The 20,840-nt window shown below is 37.0% G+C and overlaps 1 protein-coding gene across 1 annotated transcript in view; it reads left to right on the top strand.

Annotated features, from left to right (window-relative positions):
* Window positions 1-4,471: 4,471 nt before the first annotated feature.
* The window catches only part of LOC115215509 (collagen alpha-1(I) chain), a 201,845-nt gene continuing 185,476 nt past the window's right edge, over window positions 4,472-20,840 (top strand). Inside the window, exon 1 of the mRNA XM_029784672.2 lies at window positions 4,472-4,886. Within this exon, the coding sequence (XP_029640532.1) occupies window positions 4,736-4,886 (151 nt within the window). The 5' untranslated portion in view covers window positions 4,472-4,735. The remainder of the gene's footprint in view (window positions 4,887-20,840) is intronic.

Genomic DNA, 20,840 nt, shown 5'->3' with positions numbered 1-20,840 from the left:
ACACATACATATACATGGTGATATACACATTGTTAAGCTTATGCATAAGAGTATGGCTATATATTTGTATATAGCTTTGATGTATGTTTATCTATCTATCTATCTGTCTATCTATCTATCTATCTATCTATCTATCTATCTATCTATCTATCTATCTATCTATCTATCTATCTACCTCTCTCTCTCAATATCTTTTTACTCTTTTACTTGTTTCAGTCATTTGACTGCGGCCATGCTGGAGCACCGCCTTTGGGTCGAGCAAATCGATCCCAGGACTTATTCTTTGTGAGCCTAGTACTTATTCTATCGGTCTCTTTTGCCGAACCGCTAAGTAACGAGGACATAAACATACCAAACATGTCAAGCAATGTTGGGGGGACAAACACAGACACACAAACACACACACACACACACACACACATACATATATATATATATATACGACAGGCTTCTTCAGTTTCCGTCTAGTAAATCCACTCACAAGGCGTTGGTCAGCCCGAGGCTATAGTAGAAGACACTTGCCCAAGGTGTCACGCAGTGGGACTGAACCCGGAACCGTGTGGTTGGTAAGCAAGCTACTTACCACACAGCCACTCCTTATATATATATATATTAATGTGATTTTAGAGTCAAGATTTGGCTGCTATTTCCAGCACGGTGGTATCACTTAGATACCTTAAATTATAATTTTGAATAATTATTACCTATGAAGGTTTTTATTCCTATGCACACACACTCACACACACACATACATACATATACATGCATGCATACTTATATAAATTTTATATGTGTGTGTATGTGTACATTCTTGCACATATCAAAACTTACTAAAAAGCATATATGTTATATTAGATATACACACACATATGCACATCATAATTCATAATGCATTTATTAATAAATGTCTACATGTTTGTGCATATGCATGCATATAATATTGTCTGTTCATATAAGCATGTGTGCATATATATATAACAGGTATTGGTGTCATTGAGTCCCAAAGGTGTCAGGTAAAGTTGAACAAGTGCTATAGACAGACCATAGTTAAGTTCCAGGTTTGAGGATTTTGCGAATAAGGGGTTCAACGTTGGTCATATGTCAGCGTGTGTATATAAGAATTTTTTGCATAATGAGATAAAAAAACTAAGGTTGTGTAGATATTAGAACATTTATAGATAGAAGGTCTTACAGCTGTTTCCAGGATATTTATTAATTATATCCCTTAATCGGAGACGGTGTGAGAGGATGGTTAAGTAATAATTAATTTAGATTGGATTTGAAATAGAGAGTGAGGTGGAGGAAAGAAAATAGATGTGAGATATGTAGGGATATTGAATTTGTAGATCCATTTTTTTAGGCAGAATGGTATATATGTAAAATTCCAATACCTTTTGAGAAAAATCCAACAGCATTTAAAATGTGTGTGTGTGTGTATGTGTGTATATGTATGTATGTATGTATGTATGTATGTATGTATGTATGTATGTATGTATGTATGTATATATGTATGTATGTATGTTTATATATACAGTACAATTACGTTGAGTGTGAATCAAACAAGAGGACTAAAATGAGGGTCTAAGGGAAAGAGAGAATAATAGAGACAGAGAGAAAGTCAGAGATAGATAGATAGATAGATAGATAGATAGATAGATAGATAGATAGATAGATAGATAGATAGATTATGAGTTTGTGAGAGAGGAAGAAACAGAAAGATAAGCAGAAAAAGAGTGAAAGGTTCATGATGGGGCAAGGTCAGAGCTGGAAGAGGAATTGTTGTTATTTAGCTGCAGCTCAGCCATGACCACCCTAGCTATTTGTACATGCGTCCTTTTGTTTTTCAAGATGGTAGTGAGAGATTTCGAAAGACATTTAGCTGCTGTTTCTAGTAAAGCAAGTGGCCATGTTGAGGATCCCTCACTGGCTGCTTGCAGGAAGTGTGGTGGTGGTGGTGGTGGGGTGTGTAGTTTATGTAAGTAACTGTTACTTCTATCAAAGAGTCAAGGAATAGCTAAGTAAGCCTAATTTGTTTCTTTACATGATGGGGAAGGTGGTGAGGAATGTGGAGCCGGTGGGGGGGGGGGGGGTAGGATTATTGGTAGAGAGAGAGAGAGAGAGAGAGAGAGACAAAGTCTGTGTGTGTGTGTGTGTGTGTGTGTGTGTGTGTGTGTGTGTGACAGTCTTATTAAACCTAAGACATTTCCTATCTGCTTCCCTTCCTAAAGTTAACCAAATCTCCTCATCAACTTATCAATCTTGCTTTCTTCCTTTTAATTCTTCTAATAAATGCACACACACACACACACACACACTCCCTCTTTCTCTCTCTCTCTCTCTCACTCTCTCTCTCTCTCACTCTCTCTCTCTCTCTATCACACTCTCTCTCTCTCTTTATTTTTCTTTCCCTCTCTTCTTTTACTTTTCTTTACCTGTCATTCTTTCTCTTTCTCTAATGATATTTGCCTTTTACACACTCTCTATTGCTTGCCTATGCTCTCTCTCTCTCTCTCTCTCTCTCTCTATCTATCTATCCATCTCTCCTCTCTCTCTCTCTCCCTCTCTCTCTCTCCTCTCTCTCTCTCTCTCTCTCTCTCTCTCTCTCTCTCCTACACTTTTTCACTTAGTCTCTATATTTCCCTACTTTCATTTTCACGCTTCCCTCTCCACCATCAGCACCACTACGTCACTTCTACCCCTCTCTTATACACTTTCTCTATCTCTCTCTTTCTCTCTCTCTCTCTCTCTCCCTTCTTCTCTATATTTCTCAATGTTCTTTTTCTTCATCTCTCATTCTTTGTTCCTCCTTCTTCTCTCTCTCTCTCTCTCTCCCCCTCCCTCACTTTCTGGCTCTCACAAGCTTTCTTTTTTTGTCATTCTCTTCAAAAACTCTCTCCCTCTCAAATTTCATTCCTCCTCTAATTCCAGATACCCCTTATCTTTATAATACTTCTCCACCACCACCGCCGCCACCACCACCACCACCACCACCACCACCTCTACCACTACCAGGGTATCAAAATTCTTTTATTTACACCCCACCTACCATCAAGTAGTCTGCTCCGGGAGGTGGAACCATAAGGTGAAGGGGGTGTTTTTTGAAAATTTGAAAAACTATGAAACTATAAAACTGTATTATTATTATTATTATTATTATTATCATTATTATTATTATTACTGTTTTATTGTTGTTGTTTTTGTTATTATTATCATCATCATCGTCATCATTTACACCATCACCAAAATTTGTGGCCTCACACCAGAGCTAGGAATCGTCATTGTCCTCCTCCTCCTCCTCCTCCTCCTCATCATCATCATCATCATCATCATATAGGCATGTGCATGGCTGTGTAATAAGAAATTTCATGGACTGGCAGAGCCATTAGTGTGAGACTGATGATGTCTTGCAATATTTAGTTATGTCCCTTTACATTCTGAGTTCAAATCACACTGAAATTTTTTTTTTTTTTTTTTTTTTTCTGGGACTTGATAAAATGAAGTATCAGTGTCAAATACTGGAGTTGATATAATCAGCAGTTTTCCTTCTTTGCATAATTTTCTTCTTTTGCAAATCTTGAGACGAAGGATAAGCAGAATTAATAAAGTGTCAAAATTTTAATCTGGCGAGTTGAAATCCCTCTGAACTTTGCCTTCATCCCTTTGGGGTTGATAAAATAAAGTTTCAGTCAAGTAGTGGTGTTGACAGTGTCCACTAGCCCCTCCCCTCAAAAATTGCCTAAATTAGAAACAACATCAATTATCATTATTATTATCATTTTTATTATTATTATTATTATTATTATTATTATTATTATTATTATTATTATTATATTATTAAATTCATTTCTTTACAATAAAATTCTTAGTGATTTCATAATGTGAGTTTCCGGACTGACTTTAATTATAGCTAAGATCTTCCACCCTTCTTTCTTATTTTCTTTAAAGAAAACACCATGCCTTCACCCCAGCTCCCACCTCCCCCAAAACCCCAGAATCCACCCCCTCTTACCGCCACCTGCCTGCTTTCTCTCCCCCACCTATAAAAAAACCCCACCCTCCAACTAATCCACTATCACCACCACCACCACCATCAACAGCAGCAACACCACCACCACCACCAACATATTCATCAGTACTATCACCACACCACCACATCTGCTACCACCACCATCATCATCACTACCATCACCCACTACCACCATTATTGCCTACCACATTTTTTTCTTTCTCTTTCTCTTCATCTTCTCTTTCTTTCCTTCCTTTTTGTCTGCTTATTATTTTTTTATTTATTTGAATATTTTTTTGTTAATTTTTTTTTCTTCTTCTTTTTGCCTTGATGTGGAAGTATTTCTGACTTAATAATAATATTGGTTGGTTCTCCGTTTTGCCCTATCAGCTGGCTGAGGCCTGAACCCAACAGCCAATCGACATTGATTAAGAGTCAGCGTTATCCTACTTACTACACTCTACTTCCTAAAGTAGCTGAATCCTTGACAATTTCATCTTGTCCTTGGTACGAGCCATTGGAACAAGTGGTCTCGGAGAGTTCTATAATCTCAACAGGCCGGTGTGCCTTTTTCCCATATTCTGAGCAATATGGAATAGGGAACAAGAACAACAACAAAACCGGCAATTTTGGGATATAAGGAATGACAAGAACAGGTGAATAAGAAATAGTAGTTAACAATAATTATAATTTTTTTTTGTCAAAAAAAAAAATTCTTAATAGCTAATAATGGATGGCCAAATTTCAAGACTTGTCAGTGGACAAAGTACTCAAGTCTGGAGACGTTTTAATAAACCTTACACACACTTTCTGGAACTACTGATCCTGCTGGTTCTCTGTTTTTCCGGAACATATAGTGCAAATGTAGCTCTGCCACCAGGTGAGTTATACTTAATATGTTTTCAATTTCTTTTTATCTCCCACCTTTTGTTTCACTTATTTTTTTTTCATTCATGCATGAAGTAAAACTTACAAAATAACACTCACATTTAACATTTGTATTTAACACTTAATTTTAAATTTAAAACTTTTGAAGAGATACTTTTTGTGTGGGGTGGGCGGGGATAGACAGGAGCAGATGGTCAGCTGGTCTACAATATTAACTGTGTTTTGCATCTAAAAAATTTACTCTGTGTTTCTTTTTTTTTTGTGCATTGTTTTTTGTTTTCTTTATATATAAATATATAGATAGATAGATACACGTATGTATTAGTTGTGTGCATGTGTATGTGTGTGTGTGTGTGTGTGTGTGTGTACGTGTGTGTGTGCACGCATGTGTGTGTGTGCCTTATTAGTTTTAGAAAAATATAACCAGGGCAGTGAGATGCAATATACTCTGGCCCTAAAAAAAAAGTACATAAGGGATCCCCACCCCCACTACTGACTTTCCGAAATTGAAGAAATGCAAGCCTTACCCACACCCCAACCCTATATCTTTCCTTGAAGAAATTGGCAGGGGGGAGGGGTTAAAATGAATTTTATTTTTTGTTCCTTTTCTTTCTTGACTTTCTCTCTCTGTCACCCTTTTTCACTACATGCACATGTAAAAGCTTACATTCTCTCTCTCTCTCTCTCTCTCTCTCTCTCCAAGTTAAGTAGGGTAGTGGGAAAAATTTAATGGACCCTCCATTATGCACAGGTATGGCAAAAAAAACAGTTCTAAGGACAGGGAGAAAATATGAACATGTGGCTTTCAGACCAATAAGCCAACACCCTACATGTGTGTGTGTGTGTCTGTGCATGTAGCAGTGTGCATGAAAGCATGCATGTATATAAGTGTGTGTGTGTGTTTGCATGTCTGTATGTGTGTATGTATATATACATGTGTGTGTGTATATGTGTATATGTGAATGTTCATATATATTTATATCTATTATTTAGTTGGTTTAGAAGAAGGGGTAAGCACCCATGGCCTTCCCCAGTCATCTGAGACCCATGAGACTGGCGTTTTTAATTTACCACTTAACCCGTTGCAATTTAATGACAAGAATGATATGTGCAGTGTGAGAATTCCAGGGATATAATATTCTGGGAGGGAAGGATTGTCCATAGTGCTTAGTGTGAGGCCTGGAGGGTTGGATACAATATGTGTATAAGGTTATGTGCGTATGTAAGTATGTGTAAAGAAGCATCATTATTATAATCATTAAGAAGACGACAAGCTAGCAGAATCATTAGCACACCAAGCAAAATGCTTAGTGGCATTTTGTCACTCTTCATGTTCTGACTTCAGATTCTACAGCGGTTGACTTTGCCTTTCATCCTTTTGGGGTCAATAAATTAAGTACCAGTTGCATACTGGGGTTGATCTAATTGACTGCCCCCAACCCCAAAAAAATTTTCAGGCCTTGTGCCTATAGTAGAAAGGATTATTATTATTATCATTATCATTGATAATTATTATTATCATTGATAATTATTATTATTATCATTATCATATTATTATTATCATTGAAGGTGGCTAGCTGGTAGAAATGTTAGCACGCCGGGCGAAATGCTTTGCAGTATTTCGTCTGACATTACGTTCTGAGTTCAAATTCTGCTGAGGTTGACTTTGCTTTTCATCCTTTCAGAGTCGATAAATTAAGTACCAGTTATACACTGGGGTCAATGTAATCGACTTAATCCCTTTGTCCATCCTTGTTTGTCCCCTATATGTTTAGCCCCTTGAGGGCAATAAAGAAATAAGAAAGGATTATTATTATCATTAAGGCACCAGCTGTCAGAATTGTATCAACCATGTATCAGACAATTTGTATCAGACAATTTGTATCAGACAAATTGCCTTGTGGCATTTCTTCTGGTTTCCTACATTATGAGTCCAAATACTGCTGAGGTCGACTTTTCCTTTCATACTTTTGTGACTGATAAAATAATACCAGTTGAGTACTGGGGGCAACGCAAATCAACTAACACCCTCTCCCTAAAACTTCAGCCTTGTGCCTGACAGAATTGTTAACATGCCAGGCAAAATGCTTAGTCAGCATTTCATCCAGTTTTAGGTCCTGTGTTCAAAATTTGCTGATATCGACTTTACCGTTCATCCTTTCAGAATTGATAAAATAAGGACCAGCTGAGTACTTAGCCTCTCCTTCGAACTTGCTGGCCTTCTGCCAAAATTCAAATCGAGGGGTGTAAGTTCGATCTTCATGGCTGGTTGCCAGAAAAATTTTTCTGCTCTTAAAAGGATTTTATCCTTTATATATATATATATATATATATACTGTTCGGTATTTAGATGTTGAAAAAAGTTTATCTTTGTACTTATTATATTATTATTATTATTATTATTATTACTACTACAAAGGTGGCAAACTGGCAGAATTGTTAGCATGTTGGACGAAATGCTTAGCGGTATTTCGCCCATTGCTACATTCTGAGTTCAAATTCTGCAGAGGTCAGCTTTGCCTTTCATCCTTTTGGGGTCGATAAATTAAGTACCAGTTGCATACTGGGGTCAATCTAATTGACTGACCCCCTTGTGTCTATAGTAGAAAGGATTATTACTATTATCATTATTATCGTTATCATTATCATTATTATTATTATTATTATTATTATTATTATTAATATTATTATAATAAGTTGATGAGCTGGCAAAATCATTACTTCGTCGAGAAGAATGCTGAGTTGCATTTCTTCCAACCAATTACATTCCGAGTTCTAATTCTGCCAAGGTAGACTTTGCATTTTGTATTCACAAGATTGATAAAATGGGTACCATTTAGGTAATGGGGGTGATGTAATCAACTTGCTTCTCCTCCTTGAAACTGCTGACCTTCAGCCAAAATTAAAAATTAATTATAAATTTTAAACCTGTGCTATGGGGAACTAAATCAACTGAATCGATAAAAATCTGCAGCAAAAGCATAAACCAAGGCCTTGTGCCTTGGTTTATCCTTTTATTCTGTTGCTAGTTTTAGTGGGCAAAGAAACGGGCACTACCTTCAAAGATAGCAAAGGTGAATGGGTACCGGTCAGCCTAAAGGTTGGGGTGGGCTGCACCTGCCTAACTTGGTTGCTATGGCATTGAGGTAGATCAGGCCACCTCCATTAACGGGGACAAAACCCAGATTTTAAACACTGGATGATGATGATGATGATATCAATCCCAATACTTATTTCTCACTGATACTTGTTTTATCAATGTCCATTTATCAAGTGGCTAAGTTGCAGATATTATTTTTCCGAACATGGTAGATAGCAGAAAGAATAGCAAACTGGACAAAGATGTGCATTCTTGGTCATTATGTCCCATGACTAAGGAAGACCATCACTGACCAATAAGAATATCGTGCACTCAGACAAATTTATACTTTACACTTGTGGCTCAGCTGGTGGCTGATGAGTCCAGCCCTTGATAAACATACATGTCTGCAGATATTGCAGACAAGCTTTCCCCAATTGCTACATTGGCTTTGTACTTTTGGGCAGATCATTTAATTTCTGCATGAAAAATGTGATTTAAAAAAAAATTCCTTGTTCTTCCCCTTACTTGTGTGTAGCGATGATAAGCATTGCTTTTCCAACTGATTCCCCACACTTCATATGCCTTCAACAGTATATATATATGTGTGTATATATATATATATATATATATATATATATATATATGCACACATACATACATATATGTATATATATATATATCACTGAAGGCATGTGAAATAGGGGAGATCAATACACACACACACACACACACACATGTAAGTACATACAGACAGACAAGAGGAGAATAAAAGAAACTGCCACCATCTCCAAATGCAAGAGTGAATGGACACAAATGTTCCTGCACCTTAACCTGACGGTTAAGGCGATGGTCATTCAAAATTGTGTTCACTTCCAGACACTGTGTACCCCTGCTACACCATAGCAATATATATATATATATATATATTTATATGAATAAGGATAAGATCATTGTTTAAATATCGATCTTAGGTGGCCAGCATGGGAATAAAAACCTTCAAAGGTAATAATTATTTAAAATTATAATTTAGGGTATCTAAGAGATACCACCACGCTGGAAATAGCAGTCAAAACTTTATTCTAAAACCACATTTACATGTTCATACAGCACCAGGGGAGAAGACAAAGAGACAAAATAAACTAGCAAAAATATTACTGGATAATTCCAGATCCTGGATTTCTGGCTCTGCATAAGAAATGCTCTGCCTTCATCAGTGGAATATACTCAGAAAGCACATAAATACAAATACATATATATATATATATACAACATACGATATACTTACATATACGAATGTATACATACATATATATATGCATGTATGCACACGACCAGTTTAAATCTTATATATATATATAAACGCTAACACACACACAGAGGATGCATGAAGAAAGACAGAGATACGTATGTCTATATAAATGCACTTTTATATCATATATTTACAGGTATATGTGTGTGTATCTGTATTATTACATGTACATTATGGAAAATAGTTGGTTATATTAATATTTATCAAATATGCACAGAAAGCCCATATATACATGAATCCATGCATTTATATACATACATATATAAATATATATGCATATTATACATATTCTACTTCTATAACCAGCATGTCATATGAATCAGCTAAATAAGATGGCCGCAGAAAGGGCATTTGGGCATAAAACATTGTCTTATAAAAACTGTCCAAACCATTCCAACATGAAAAAGTTGGTATAAAATACTGATCATACACATGTACAGACACAAACACACATATATGTATATGTATATGTGTGTGTATACACAAATACACATATAAAGTTTTATTAAAATTTAAGGAAGTATATGATTTTTAATAAAGTTTGTGATAAGGCAACCACACACTCACACACACACATACACACATGTGCATACACACACGAGTATACACACACATACATGCATACACACACTTACACACATACACACACATACACACACACACACAGGCATTCACATACACGTACATGCCTGCTGCACATTCACACACGAACACACACACCTCCATAAACACACTCACACACACATATATATCCTCTGCACACACACACACACACACACACGCACACACACACGTACAAACACACACGCACACCCTCCACACTCACATCCTACTCTGCCCACCACATCACCACTGTAAAGTAAACCCCTCACCAAAATGCTTGGAATACATGAAATTCTGATGAACCAGCGGTTTTTGAAAACACCCTCACACCTCCACCAGCACCAGCTTTCCCACCAACACCACTCTCAGCACCATTGTTTCCCACTTACTATCCCAGCCAGCCCTAAAAGTTACACATTGCAACCTCCTCCCTCTTCTTTGCCCCCACCCACCTCTCTCTCTCTCTCTCTCTCTCTCTCTCTCTCTCTCTCTCTCTCAGTCTAACACACACACACTTTTTCCTTCTTCCTGTCTGTCTCTTCTCTCTCTCTCTCTCTCTCTCTCTCTCTCTCTCTCTCAGTCTAACACACACACACTTTTTCCTTCTTCCTGTCTGTCTCTTCTCTCTCCTCTCTTCTCACTTTCTTTCTTTCTTTCTCTTCATTTAGCAACACCCACTCTAAAGACTTCAGCAAATCATGTGTTCTCAAGAATTAATCGCAAATGCAAAGGAAATAATCCTTACTAAAATTCCCAAAGTCTTTGTTTAAAAAAAAAAAAAAGGTCTTTGAATTGTTGACGGTTTCAATTCCTAGTTAAAGGGTTTCAAATCCTGTTTTGGTAATGTCTTGATTCTAATGACTTTTAGACAAGCATTAACATCAAACAAGCGCCAATACCAACTTTTGTGAAATGTCTTTTTAACCCCACCCCAACTCATTAATTGATGCCTAATTAAAATCAATCATCATTTTTCATTGCTAATTATTAATGTTTGGAAAGGGATCACTTTTCATTTCCCTCCCCTTGTATATTTGGGCCATGTGCCAGATTAATAAAAACATTTTTTTAAAATATATAGCAGGCCTTAAAATCAGACAGCTTTGATTGGCTTGATTGACTTAGGAAGTTGTTACTTTCCACCTAAATAAATAATTTAGGAATAGCTTTTGGGAAATGCATAAGCATCACCGCATCTCATTTCCTCGTGGCTTTGTGGTTAAGAAGCATACTTTGCAACCATGTGGCTTTGTGGGGTCAATCCCACTGTGCGGTACCTTGAGTAAATGTCTTTTAATAGTCCCAGGCTGACCAATGCTTTGTGAGTGAATTACTGGACAGAAGCTGAGTGGAAGCCTGTTTTATATATATTTGTGTATGTGTTAGTATGTGTGCGTGTGTGCATGTGTGTGTGTGTGTTGAGTGTGTGCATGTTTGTGTTTTTCCCACCCTCATCACTTGGCAACCAGTGTTGGTTCGTTTACCTCCTTGTAACTTACCAGTTAAGGAAAAACGTCTAATAGAATAAGTACCAAACTTAGAAAATTAGTGCTGGGATTGATTTGTTAGACTAAACCCTTTAAGGAGGTGCTCCAGCATGGCCAGCGTGGCTGCAGTCCCGTGACTGGAGCAAGTAAAAGCTAAAAGATAAATACACTGGTGATGATGTTTGACACAAGGTTGACCTTAATCCAGCTGTGAACATTTCATATTTTATTCCAGCAAAGGATGTCCAAGTATTACACCATTGGTTCCTAACCTTTTCACTACCAGGGACCCCTTTTATATAAATGAGTTTTCCCATGGACCCCAGGATATTGAAAGGTCTGTCAGCTTAACATGTTCACATACTACCTTTGCGGACCACCATGTGTGCGCAGACCACAGATTTGGGAACCACTGTATTACATCATCTAATGTGACCTTCCTTTTTTTTTTTTTGTTAAGATAATAGAATGTGATATAAGAGAGATTTGGTGGAATAACTGCATAAAGATATTCTATTGAATTGTGCCTTAAGCAGTACTCTTTTACTTGTTTCAGTCATTTTACTGTGATCACGCTGGAGCACTGCCTTTAGTTAAATAAAATCGCCCCAGGACTTATTCGTTGTAAGCCTAGTAATTATTGTATCAGTCTCTTTTTGCCGAACCGCTAAGTGACAGGGACGTAGACACACGGCATCGGTTGTTAAGTGATGGTGGGGGGGACAAACACAGACACAAACAACAAACACATACATATATATACATATATACGATGGGCTTCTTTTAGTTTCCGTCAACCAAATCCACTCACAAGGCTTTGGTCGGCCCGAGGCTATAGCAGAAGACACTTGCCCGAGGTGCCACATGGTAGGACTGAAACCGGAACCATGTGGTTGGGAAGCAAGCTTCTCACCACACAGCCAGTAATTGATATATTAAAACAAAGCAGGGTGGTAATAAAGGACCGAGCTATGCTAAACATTCAGAGACACTTAGTTTTGAGTTCAAATCCCAGTAAATTCATTAAAAATTTTAAACCAATAATATACTAAATACTATAGTAATCTACAGTCCTAATTTTTGCTGTTCTAGGTTCAAACCCACTTTAGTCATGTTTGCTCTTTTCATTGAAGGGCAAACATACATACCAGTAATATATTAGTTACTTTGATTTAATCTCAGTTCCATATCTTTCTATTGTGAGTTCAAGTTCCACCAAAGGCAGCATTACTGATCATTCATCTGAAGGTTTGATAAAATAATTACCGTTCATTATGCATTTGCCTTAATCCATTTGTTAATCATTATTGGAAGTTTGTATCCCACCCAAAGGCAATTTCATCATTAATTGCAATTACTTATAGAATTGTAGATGATAAGTGTTGACTCATACATCAAAATCTGAAACGTTCTATTCTCATCACTAATATTATGCTGTGTCAAAGGAATGACCTCACTGGCCCAGGTCACCTAGCTGTAAATAGATATCACGTGTGGTTTCTACTCATCATTGCAAAGAATGGGAGCTCTTCCAATGGAATTCAGGTTTTCCTGTAGTCCAAGATTATAACAGGACCTGCTTTATACAAATGCCATTGTTTCAACTAATTCTAGCACCCAAATACCAAAGCAGATTAAAAGTGCATTCATGTAATTTCCTTATCTTTCAAAATTACATTTTCGGGCCCAGTCATAAGTACCACCACCATCATCATCATCATCATCATTGTTTTAAGTCTACTTTCCCTTATTTGCATGGATTGAACAGATTTTATTGAGGGATATTTCCCTGGGTTGGATGTCCTTCCTGTCACCAGCTCTCAATTATTTCTAAGAAATATAATATTTTCAATATAAGATTGTAAATGATGGAAACCATTTGTATGATGGTAATTCCTTCATGCAACTATTATGTTGCGTAAATGCAAAACACTAACACATAATACATCTATCCATCCATTCATCCACCCATCCATCCATCCATACATACATACATACATACATACATACATACATACATACATACAGAGGGGCAAAGGTATGTACCGTTATAGAGGACAGCTGCCCTGCAGATATAAATATCTCTTTGAAAATCAAAGAAAAAGAGGATATCTATGGACAACTGGTTTGAAACCTCCAGATACTATATCCAGAGTATGAATTCATATTCATACCAATAATAATTGGAGCACTAGGTTTTGTTAGTAAATGCTTAAAGGAGAATCTGGATAAACTGGGATTTTCAGAAAGAGAAATTGACCGGCTGATTTGTACAATACAAGTGCAATCTGTGAGTGGAACAGTAAAAATATGCAAGATTTTTCTCAAGTTCCAAATGTGACTTTGTCTGTGTTAACTGCATCCCAAAATTGAAACTTTGTATATTTGTTGTAAAACCAGCTCCCTCCTCAGTGGAAGATTTATAATAATTAAAAAATAGAACAGATCATACGTACATACGTACATACATACATACATACATACATACATACATACATACATACATACATACATACATACATACATACATACATACACACACATAAGAAATTGGGATGACAAAGGAATAAATAAACTAACTTCAATAGCTTACTGCTGTTTCTGCTCTGAACTGCAATGCACTTATAGTGATACTCAAGCACTCACCTATGAGTGCATTGCACCTTATAGCAGAAACTGTTGTAAGCTAATGTAGTCCCTTGTTCTCCCAGTTTGTTATACTCATTCTGTAATCAAAAGACCCTTTGTTCTGAAGTATATGTAACCTGGTGTTCTAACACCAGGTTATTAGCATTGCAATATCTAAGCAAAACATGAATATAAATATATATATATATATATATATATATATATATATGTGCGTGTGTGTGTGTGTGTGTATGTCTATATATGTATATTTCTCACTCTATATATATGTGTATGTGCGTGTGTTTGTGTATATGTGTGTGTTTGTAAATATAAACAAACTAACATTTGTTTCTAGTAGAAGCATCGAAATGTCTATTGTAAGATATATACAAGAAGATGGTATATTTTCGAAAGCAGTATTGCCATTAGAAAAGCAGAAATATTGACAACTTTCCCCACCATGCAAGAGTAATTTACCCAATATTTTTGCTGTTATAATGGCTATACTGCATTCGAAAAAAAATCATCTTCTTGTATGTATCGTACAGAACATTTATAAAGAGGTCTTACAGCTGTTTCTGAGATATTTTATATATCCCTTCATCAGAGAATGTTTAAGTAAGAGTGAAGTGGAGGAATGAAAACAGACGCGAGATACATAAGGATATCGTATTTGCAGTACTATTATTTAAGCAGAATGGTGTATATATAAGTTTCTTGTACCTATGTGTGTGTATATATGTATATACATAAATATATATATATATATATATATATATATATTATATATACATATCTAAGGAGGGTGTTATTGGCTAGGCTCTTTATTGTATGAAATTTTGACCCCAGATCTACTTTAAATACCACCAATGTATAAAGCTTGAATCAAACAACAAACCCTTTTTCCTTTACTTGGTTCAGACAATTAAGGCTTCTTCTGTTTTCTTGCCAGTGTTCATATCCTGAACCAATATATATTGATGGAAACTACAGATACACACACACACATATGCATTTATGTTTGTGTGTGTGTGTTTGCATGTATGTGTGTATGTGTATGTTTGTCTATAACTACATACATGTGTATGTATATATGGATTATATATTATTGTGGCTGTGTGGTAAGAAGCTTACTTACCAACCACATGGTTCCAGGTTCAGTTCCACTGCATGGTACCTTGGGCCAGTGTCTTCTGTTATAGGCACAGGAGTGGCTGTGTGGTAAGTAGCTTGCTTACCAACCACATGGTTCCGGGTTCAGTCCCAATGCGTGGCACCTTGGGCAAGTGTCTTCTACTATAGCCTCGGGTTGACCAATGCTTTGTGAGTGGATTTGATAGACAGAAACTGAAAGAAGCCTGTCGTATATATGTATACATATATATGTATGTGTGTATATGTTTGTGTGTCTGTGTTTGTCCATCCCCCAACATTGCTTGACAACCGATTCTGGTGTGTTTACGTCCCTGTAACTTAGTGGTTCAGCAAAGGAGACTGATAGAAGACGTACTAGGCTTACAAAGAATAAGTCCTGGGGTCGATTTGCTTGACTAAAGGTGGTGCTCCAGCATGGTCACAGTCAAATGACTGAAACAAGTAAAACAGAAAGAGAAATACATGTGTGTACAAACACACACACACACACACACACACAGACTCATACACACTTTCCATCTGTCAAATTCTTCATATATCAGAGACTCGTTCAAACCAAGGCTCTGAGAAAAGACACTAGTCCAAACTACTGTACAGTGTGATCAAACCTGGAAATATGTTGTTGTGAAGTGAACCCCTTAATACTCAACATTAACCATATAATTCTGCAATCTACAATTTTCTAATAGTAGTAGTAGTAGTAGTCCATTTGATTCCAGGATTGTAAAGAAAGAGGATGGTAAATAAAAAAAAAATATTATTCCTTAAGATTTGAAATAGCAAGAATTTGGGGTATGAAAACTGTAAAGGCTGTGCCTAAAATAATTGGTGTATTGGGAATTGCAGGCAAAGATAGAGACAAATGGTGGAAGGAGATTGGAATAGAATGTCCTGTAGAGTTTCTACAGAAAGTTTTTACCCCTTGGGGACAGAAAAGATTATCAAGAGGAGGGTTCTAAGCACTTGCAAGACTGTTGAAAGCTAGTGGATACCTAAGGGTACAGGTAGTAACCTGCTACCCATATAAATCCTGCCAGGAATAAGACTGAACCAGAGTCAAATCAATAATAATAATAATAATAATAATAATAATAAACCTTTCTACTATAGGCACAAGGGCAGCAATTTTGAGTGAGGGGATGAGTCGATTACATCAACCCCAGTGTTTCTCTGGTTCTTAATTTATTGACCCTAAAAGGACGAAAGGCAAAGTCAACCTGAAATTTTAAGGGAAGAGGATATCATTTTATCAACCCCCAAAATATAAAGGGCAAAGTCAACTTCTGTTGAGTTTGAACTCAGAGGAAAAAAATAGATGAAATACCCCTATTTCATCCAGCAGGCCAATTATTCTGTGAGCTCACCACACAAATAATAGTAATAATAATCCCTTCTACTATAGGCAAAGGGGCCGAAATTTGGGTGAGGGGGATAGTCAATAGATGAAATACCCCTATTTCATCCAGCAGGCCAATCATTCTGTGAGCTCACCACACAAATAATAGTAATAATAATCCCTTCTACTATAGGCAAAGGGGCCAAAATTTGGGTGAGGGGGATAGTCAATTACATCAACCCCAGTGTTTCACTGGTACTTAATTTATTGACCCCAAAAGGATGAAAGGCAAAGTTGATCTTGGCAGAATTTGAACTCAGAACATAGCGACAGGCGAAATTCCTGTATATACTAGTATATACTGACGGTTCTTTAAATAATAAAAATAATAATAATGATAATAATTATAATAGTTGCTTCTAACATAAATTTATTTAATGGTGATTAGACATTTAAATCAATCACAGTCTTTACTGATACTTTAATTTCCTCAATCCCAGAAGGATGAGATCAATGTTGGCCTCAGTGAGATTTGAACTTGGGATGTATAGAGCCACAGCAAATACCAAACATTTCACAATTCAAGGGAGGGGTGTTGCTGGCTTTATTGAGCTTAGTTCTTTACTAGCACTTAACCATATTAAACCTATCTCACAGGGACAAAAAAATCGTCCTTGTTCCCCATTTTAAAATAACTTTACTGACTTGTTATATGTCATTTGCGGTTGGTGACCAACCAGTTAAACTTTTCATAGACACTCTCACTCCCCTCGTCATCACACCCCAGCAACTTTCTCTCTCTTTCTCATTACACATGTGTGTATATATATATATGTGTATATATATATATATATATATATGTATATGTATGTATATATGTGTGTGTATAAATATATTTCTTTACTACCCACAAGGGGCTAAACACAGAGGGGACAAGCAAGGACAGACAAATGGATTAAGTCGATTGCATCGACTCCAGTGCATAACTGGTACTTAACTTATCGACCCCAAAAGGATGAAAGGCATATATATGTATGTATATGTGTGTGTGTGTGTATATATATATATATATATATATATATGTATATATATGTATCCATATGCATATACATACAGATTCACATTTATATATATACACTACCGTCAGAAATTAATTAGCACCCTTGATTTGCTCACCATGAAGCATGGTGGGGGTGGTCTGATGGTGTGAGGGGCGTTCAGCTACAGTGGTGTTGGGTGGTTCTATGCCATCGAAGACAACATCAACGCAGCAAAGTACGTTGAGATAGTACGGGATACCTCTTTGGTGGCGAGGAGTACGTGCTGGCCAGTCACCTGACCCGAACCTTATTGAGAACCTCTGGAGTCGATTGGGTAGGGATTTGAATGTGCAGCAATACAGGAACCGACACGAGCTGTTTGGGGCACTTCTTGCTGCATGAGGGGCCATCCCTGCACAGTACCTGCAGGCACTCATAGACAGCATGCCGACCCGCGTAGCAGCTGTCATTGCTGCCAAAGGAGGAGCAACAAGATATTGACTAAATTTCACGATTAATAACAATTATGTGGTGTGCTGGGATATGTTTTAATAAATTTTTGATTAAAAACGAGTTCGTTTCTGATAATAAGTTAATTAAATTAAGAAAATGTAAGAAAATGTAGAAATTTGAGAAGTGCTAATTAATTCCAACGTAAGTGTATATATATATTATATATATATATATATATATATATATATATATAAATGTGAATCTGTATATATCCGGTCAGTCGAAGTCGACTCTCGGTCACCCGTTGGATCAGTGTCCTCCAGTCAGTCCTATCCTGGGCCGCTCCTATCAGATCGGCTATGTCCATTCCGGTATCACTCTTGATGGTATCAAGCCAATGAGTTCTTGGTCGGCCTCTTCCTCTCTTGCCACTGACCATTCCAAGCATGATGTCCTTCTCCAGGGATTTTCTCCGCATAACATGACCGAAATATGCCAATCTATGCTTGGTGATCCTAGCTTCTAGTGACATTTTCGGCCTGATCTGCTTAAGAACTTCTCCATTGGTGAGCCTCGCTGTCCATGGAAATATATATATATATATATATATATATATATATATGTACATACGAGGGGAAGTCAAAAATTATCCGCACTTTCAGCCTAACATATCTTTTTTATTATCACACTGCCTTCTGCGCATGTGTGCTTGTAACTAGTATTATTGTGGTCACGTGATGGAAGTTTGAGCTTGATCACACCATTTTTCTGTCAGGCTTTACAGTGTAGGCATGGCCACTCCGCCAGCAATGTGTACCAAAGAAGAACAAAGAACAGTGATCCAATTTCTCTGGTCGAAAGGTGTGTCAGGTGCTGAAATTCATCAGAGGTTTTTAGCACAATACGGGGTCAATACACTACCGTGTAGAAGTGTGTATGAGTGGATTGAGAAGTTTAAAAGTGACCAGACAAGCATAATGCACAAAGAGGGAACAGGATACCCGTCAAACTCCGCCACTGATGAGAAGGTTCAGTAAGCCCAAGAGATGATAATGGTGAACTGGTTCACCATTACTATCTCTTGGATCACTGATCTTTGTTCTTCTTTGGTGCTCATTGCTAGCAAAGCAGTCATGCTTATACTGTAAAAGGCAGAAAGAAAAATGGCATGATCAGACTCAAACTTCGATCATGTTACCACAATAGTATCAACTGTAAGTATGCAATAAAGATAGGATATGGTGAAAGTGCAGATAATTTTTGACATCCCGTCGTATACACACACACATATATATAATGGAGTGGCTGTGTGGTAAGTAGCTTGCTTACCAACCACATGGTTCGGGGTTCATTCCCACTGTGTGGCATCTTGAGCAAGTGTCTTCTACTATAGCCTCGGGTCGACCAAAGCCTTGTGAGTGGATTTGATAGACGGAAACTGAAAGGAGCCCGTTGTATATATGTATATATATATATATATATATGTATGTGTGTGTATATGTTTGTGTGTCTGTGTTTGTCCCCCCAACATCGCTTGACAACCGATGGTGGTGTGTTTATGTCCCCGTAACTTACCGGTTCAGCAAAAGAGACCGATAGAATAAGTACTAGGCTTCCAAGGAATAAGTCCTGGGGTCGATTTGCTTGACTAAAGGCGGTGTTCCAGCATGGCCACTGTCAAATAACTGAAACAAGTAAAAGAGTAAAAGAGTATATATATATATAATTATTATTTGAGGGAATAAAATCCAAACTTACAAGGAAAAAAAATTCAATTTAGAAAAACTAAATCAAATTTTACACAATATAATATATATATATAAAAAATTAGAAAAAAACACCTTTTATCAATTCAAAATGGATAATTAAATTACACCATCTAGAAAATTACATATAATAGAAAAGTTAAAATTAAAATAACAATAAAATGTAAAGATTAAGTAAATTGCAAAAATAATAATAAAAATGTATATATATATATATATATATAGAAAAAGAGAGAGAGAGAGGGAGAGAGAGAGAGAGAGAGAGAGAGAGAGAGAGAGAGAGAGAGAGAGAGAGAGAGAGAGAGAGAGAGAGAGATGGATAGATAGATTCTTTTTCTCTTCATATTTTTTCTCACTTTTCCTTATTCTCTCTCTCAGCTTATTTTGCTGTTCATTTTCCTCCTCATATCTTTGTATTTCCTTTCCACATTCCACCACGCTTTCCCAACAGCAATAGTACTAACCACCACCACCACCACCATCACCACCACCAGAATCACCGTCACCACCACTCCCTGTACAAAGCCAGCAAGGAAATCCCTAAGTGATTGCATGGCATGCTAGATGCTAGAAATAGCAGTTCAAATCTCTTCTGTCGTAAAACCGCTTAAGAAGTCCTATAGATGCAAAACATCAGAATGATAATGTATGAGTAGGGCTTCTTTGATCAGGGGTTAGTTTAATTAGGGATGACCTTGCATTAATCAACAACCGCCACCACTGCCACCACCACCACCACCAACAGCAACAATAATATCACTATACTGTCCGTGTAATTACTACCACTGCCACTACTATCACCATCAACACCAACATCACATCACAACCATTCCCATCATTACTATACAATCACATTAAATACCTATTTCTTTATTACCCACAAGGGGCTAAACATAGAGGGGACAAACAAGGACAGACATAGGTATTAAGTCGATTTACATCAACCCCAGTGCGAAACTGGTGCTTAATTTATCGACCCCGAAAGGATGAAAGGCAAAGTCAACCTCGGCAGAATTTGAACTCACAACGTAATGACAGACGAAATACCACTAAGCATTTTGCCCGGCGTGCTAACGATTCTGCCAGC

This window comes from Octopus sinensis, linkage group LG9, assembly GCF_006345805.1.
Source record: "Octopus sinensis linkage group LG9, ASM634580v1, whole genome shotgun sequence".
NCBI lineage: Eukaryota > Metazoa > Mollusca > Cephalopoda > Octopoda > Octopodidae > Octopus > Octopus sinensis.
This window is presented reverse-complemented; position numbering and strand designations above follow the sequence as displayed.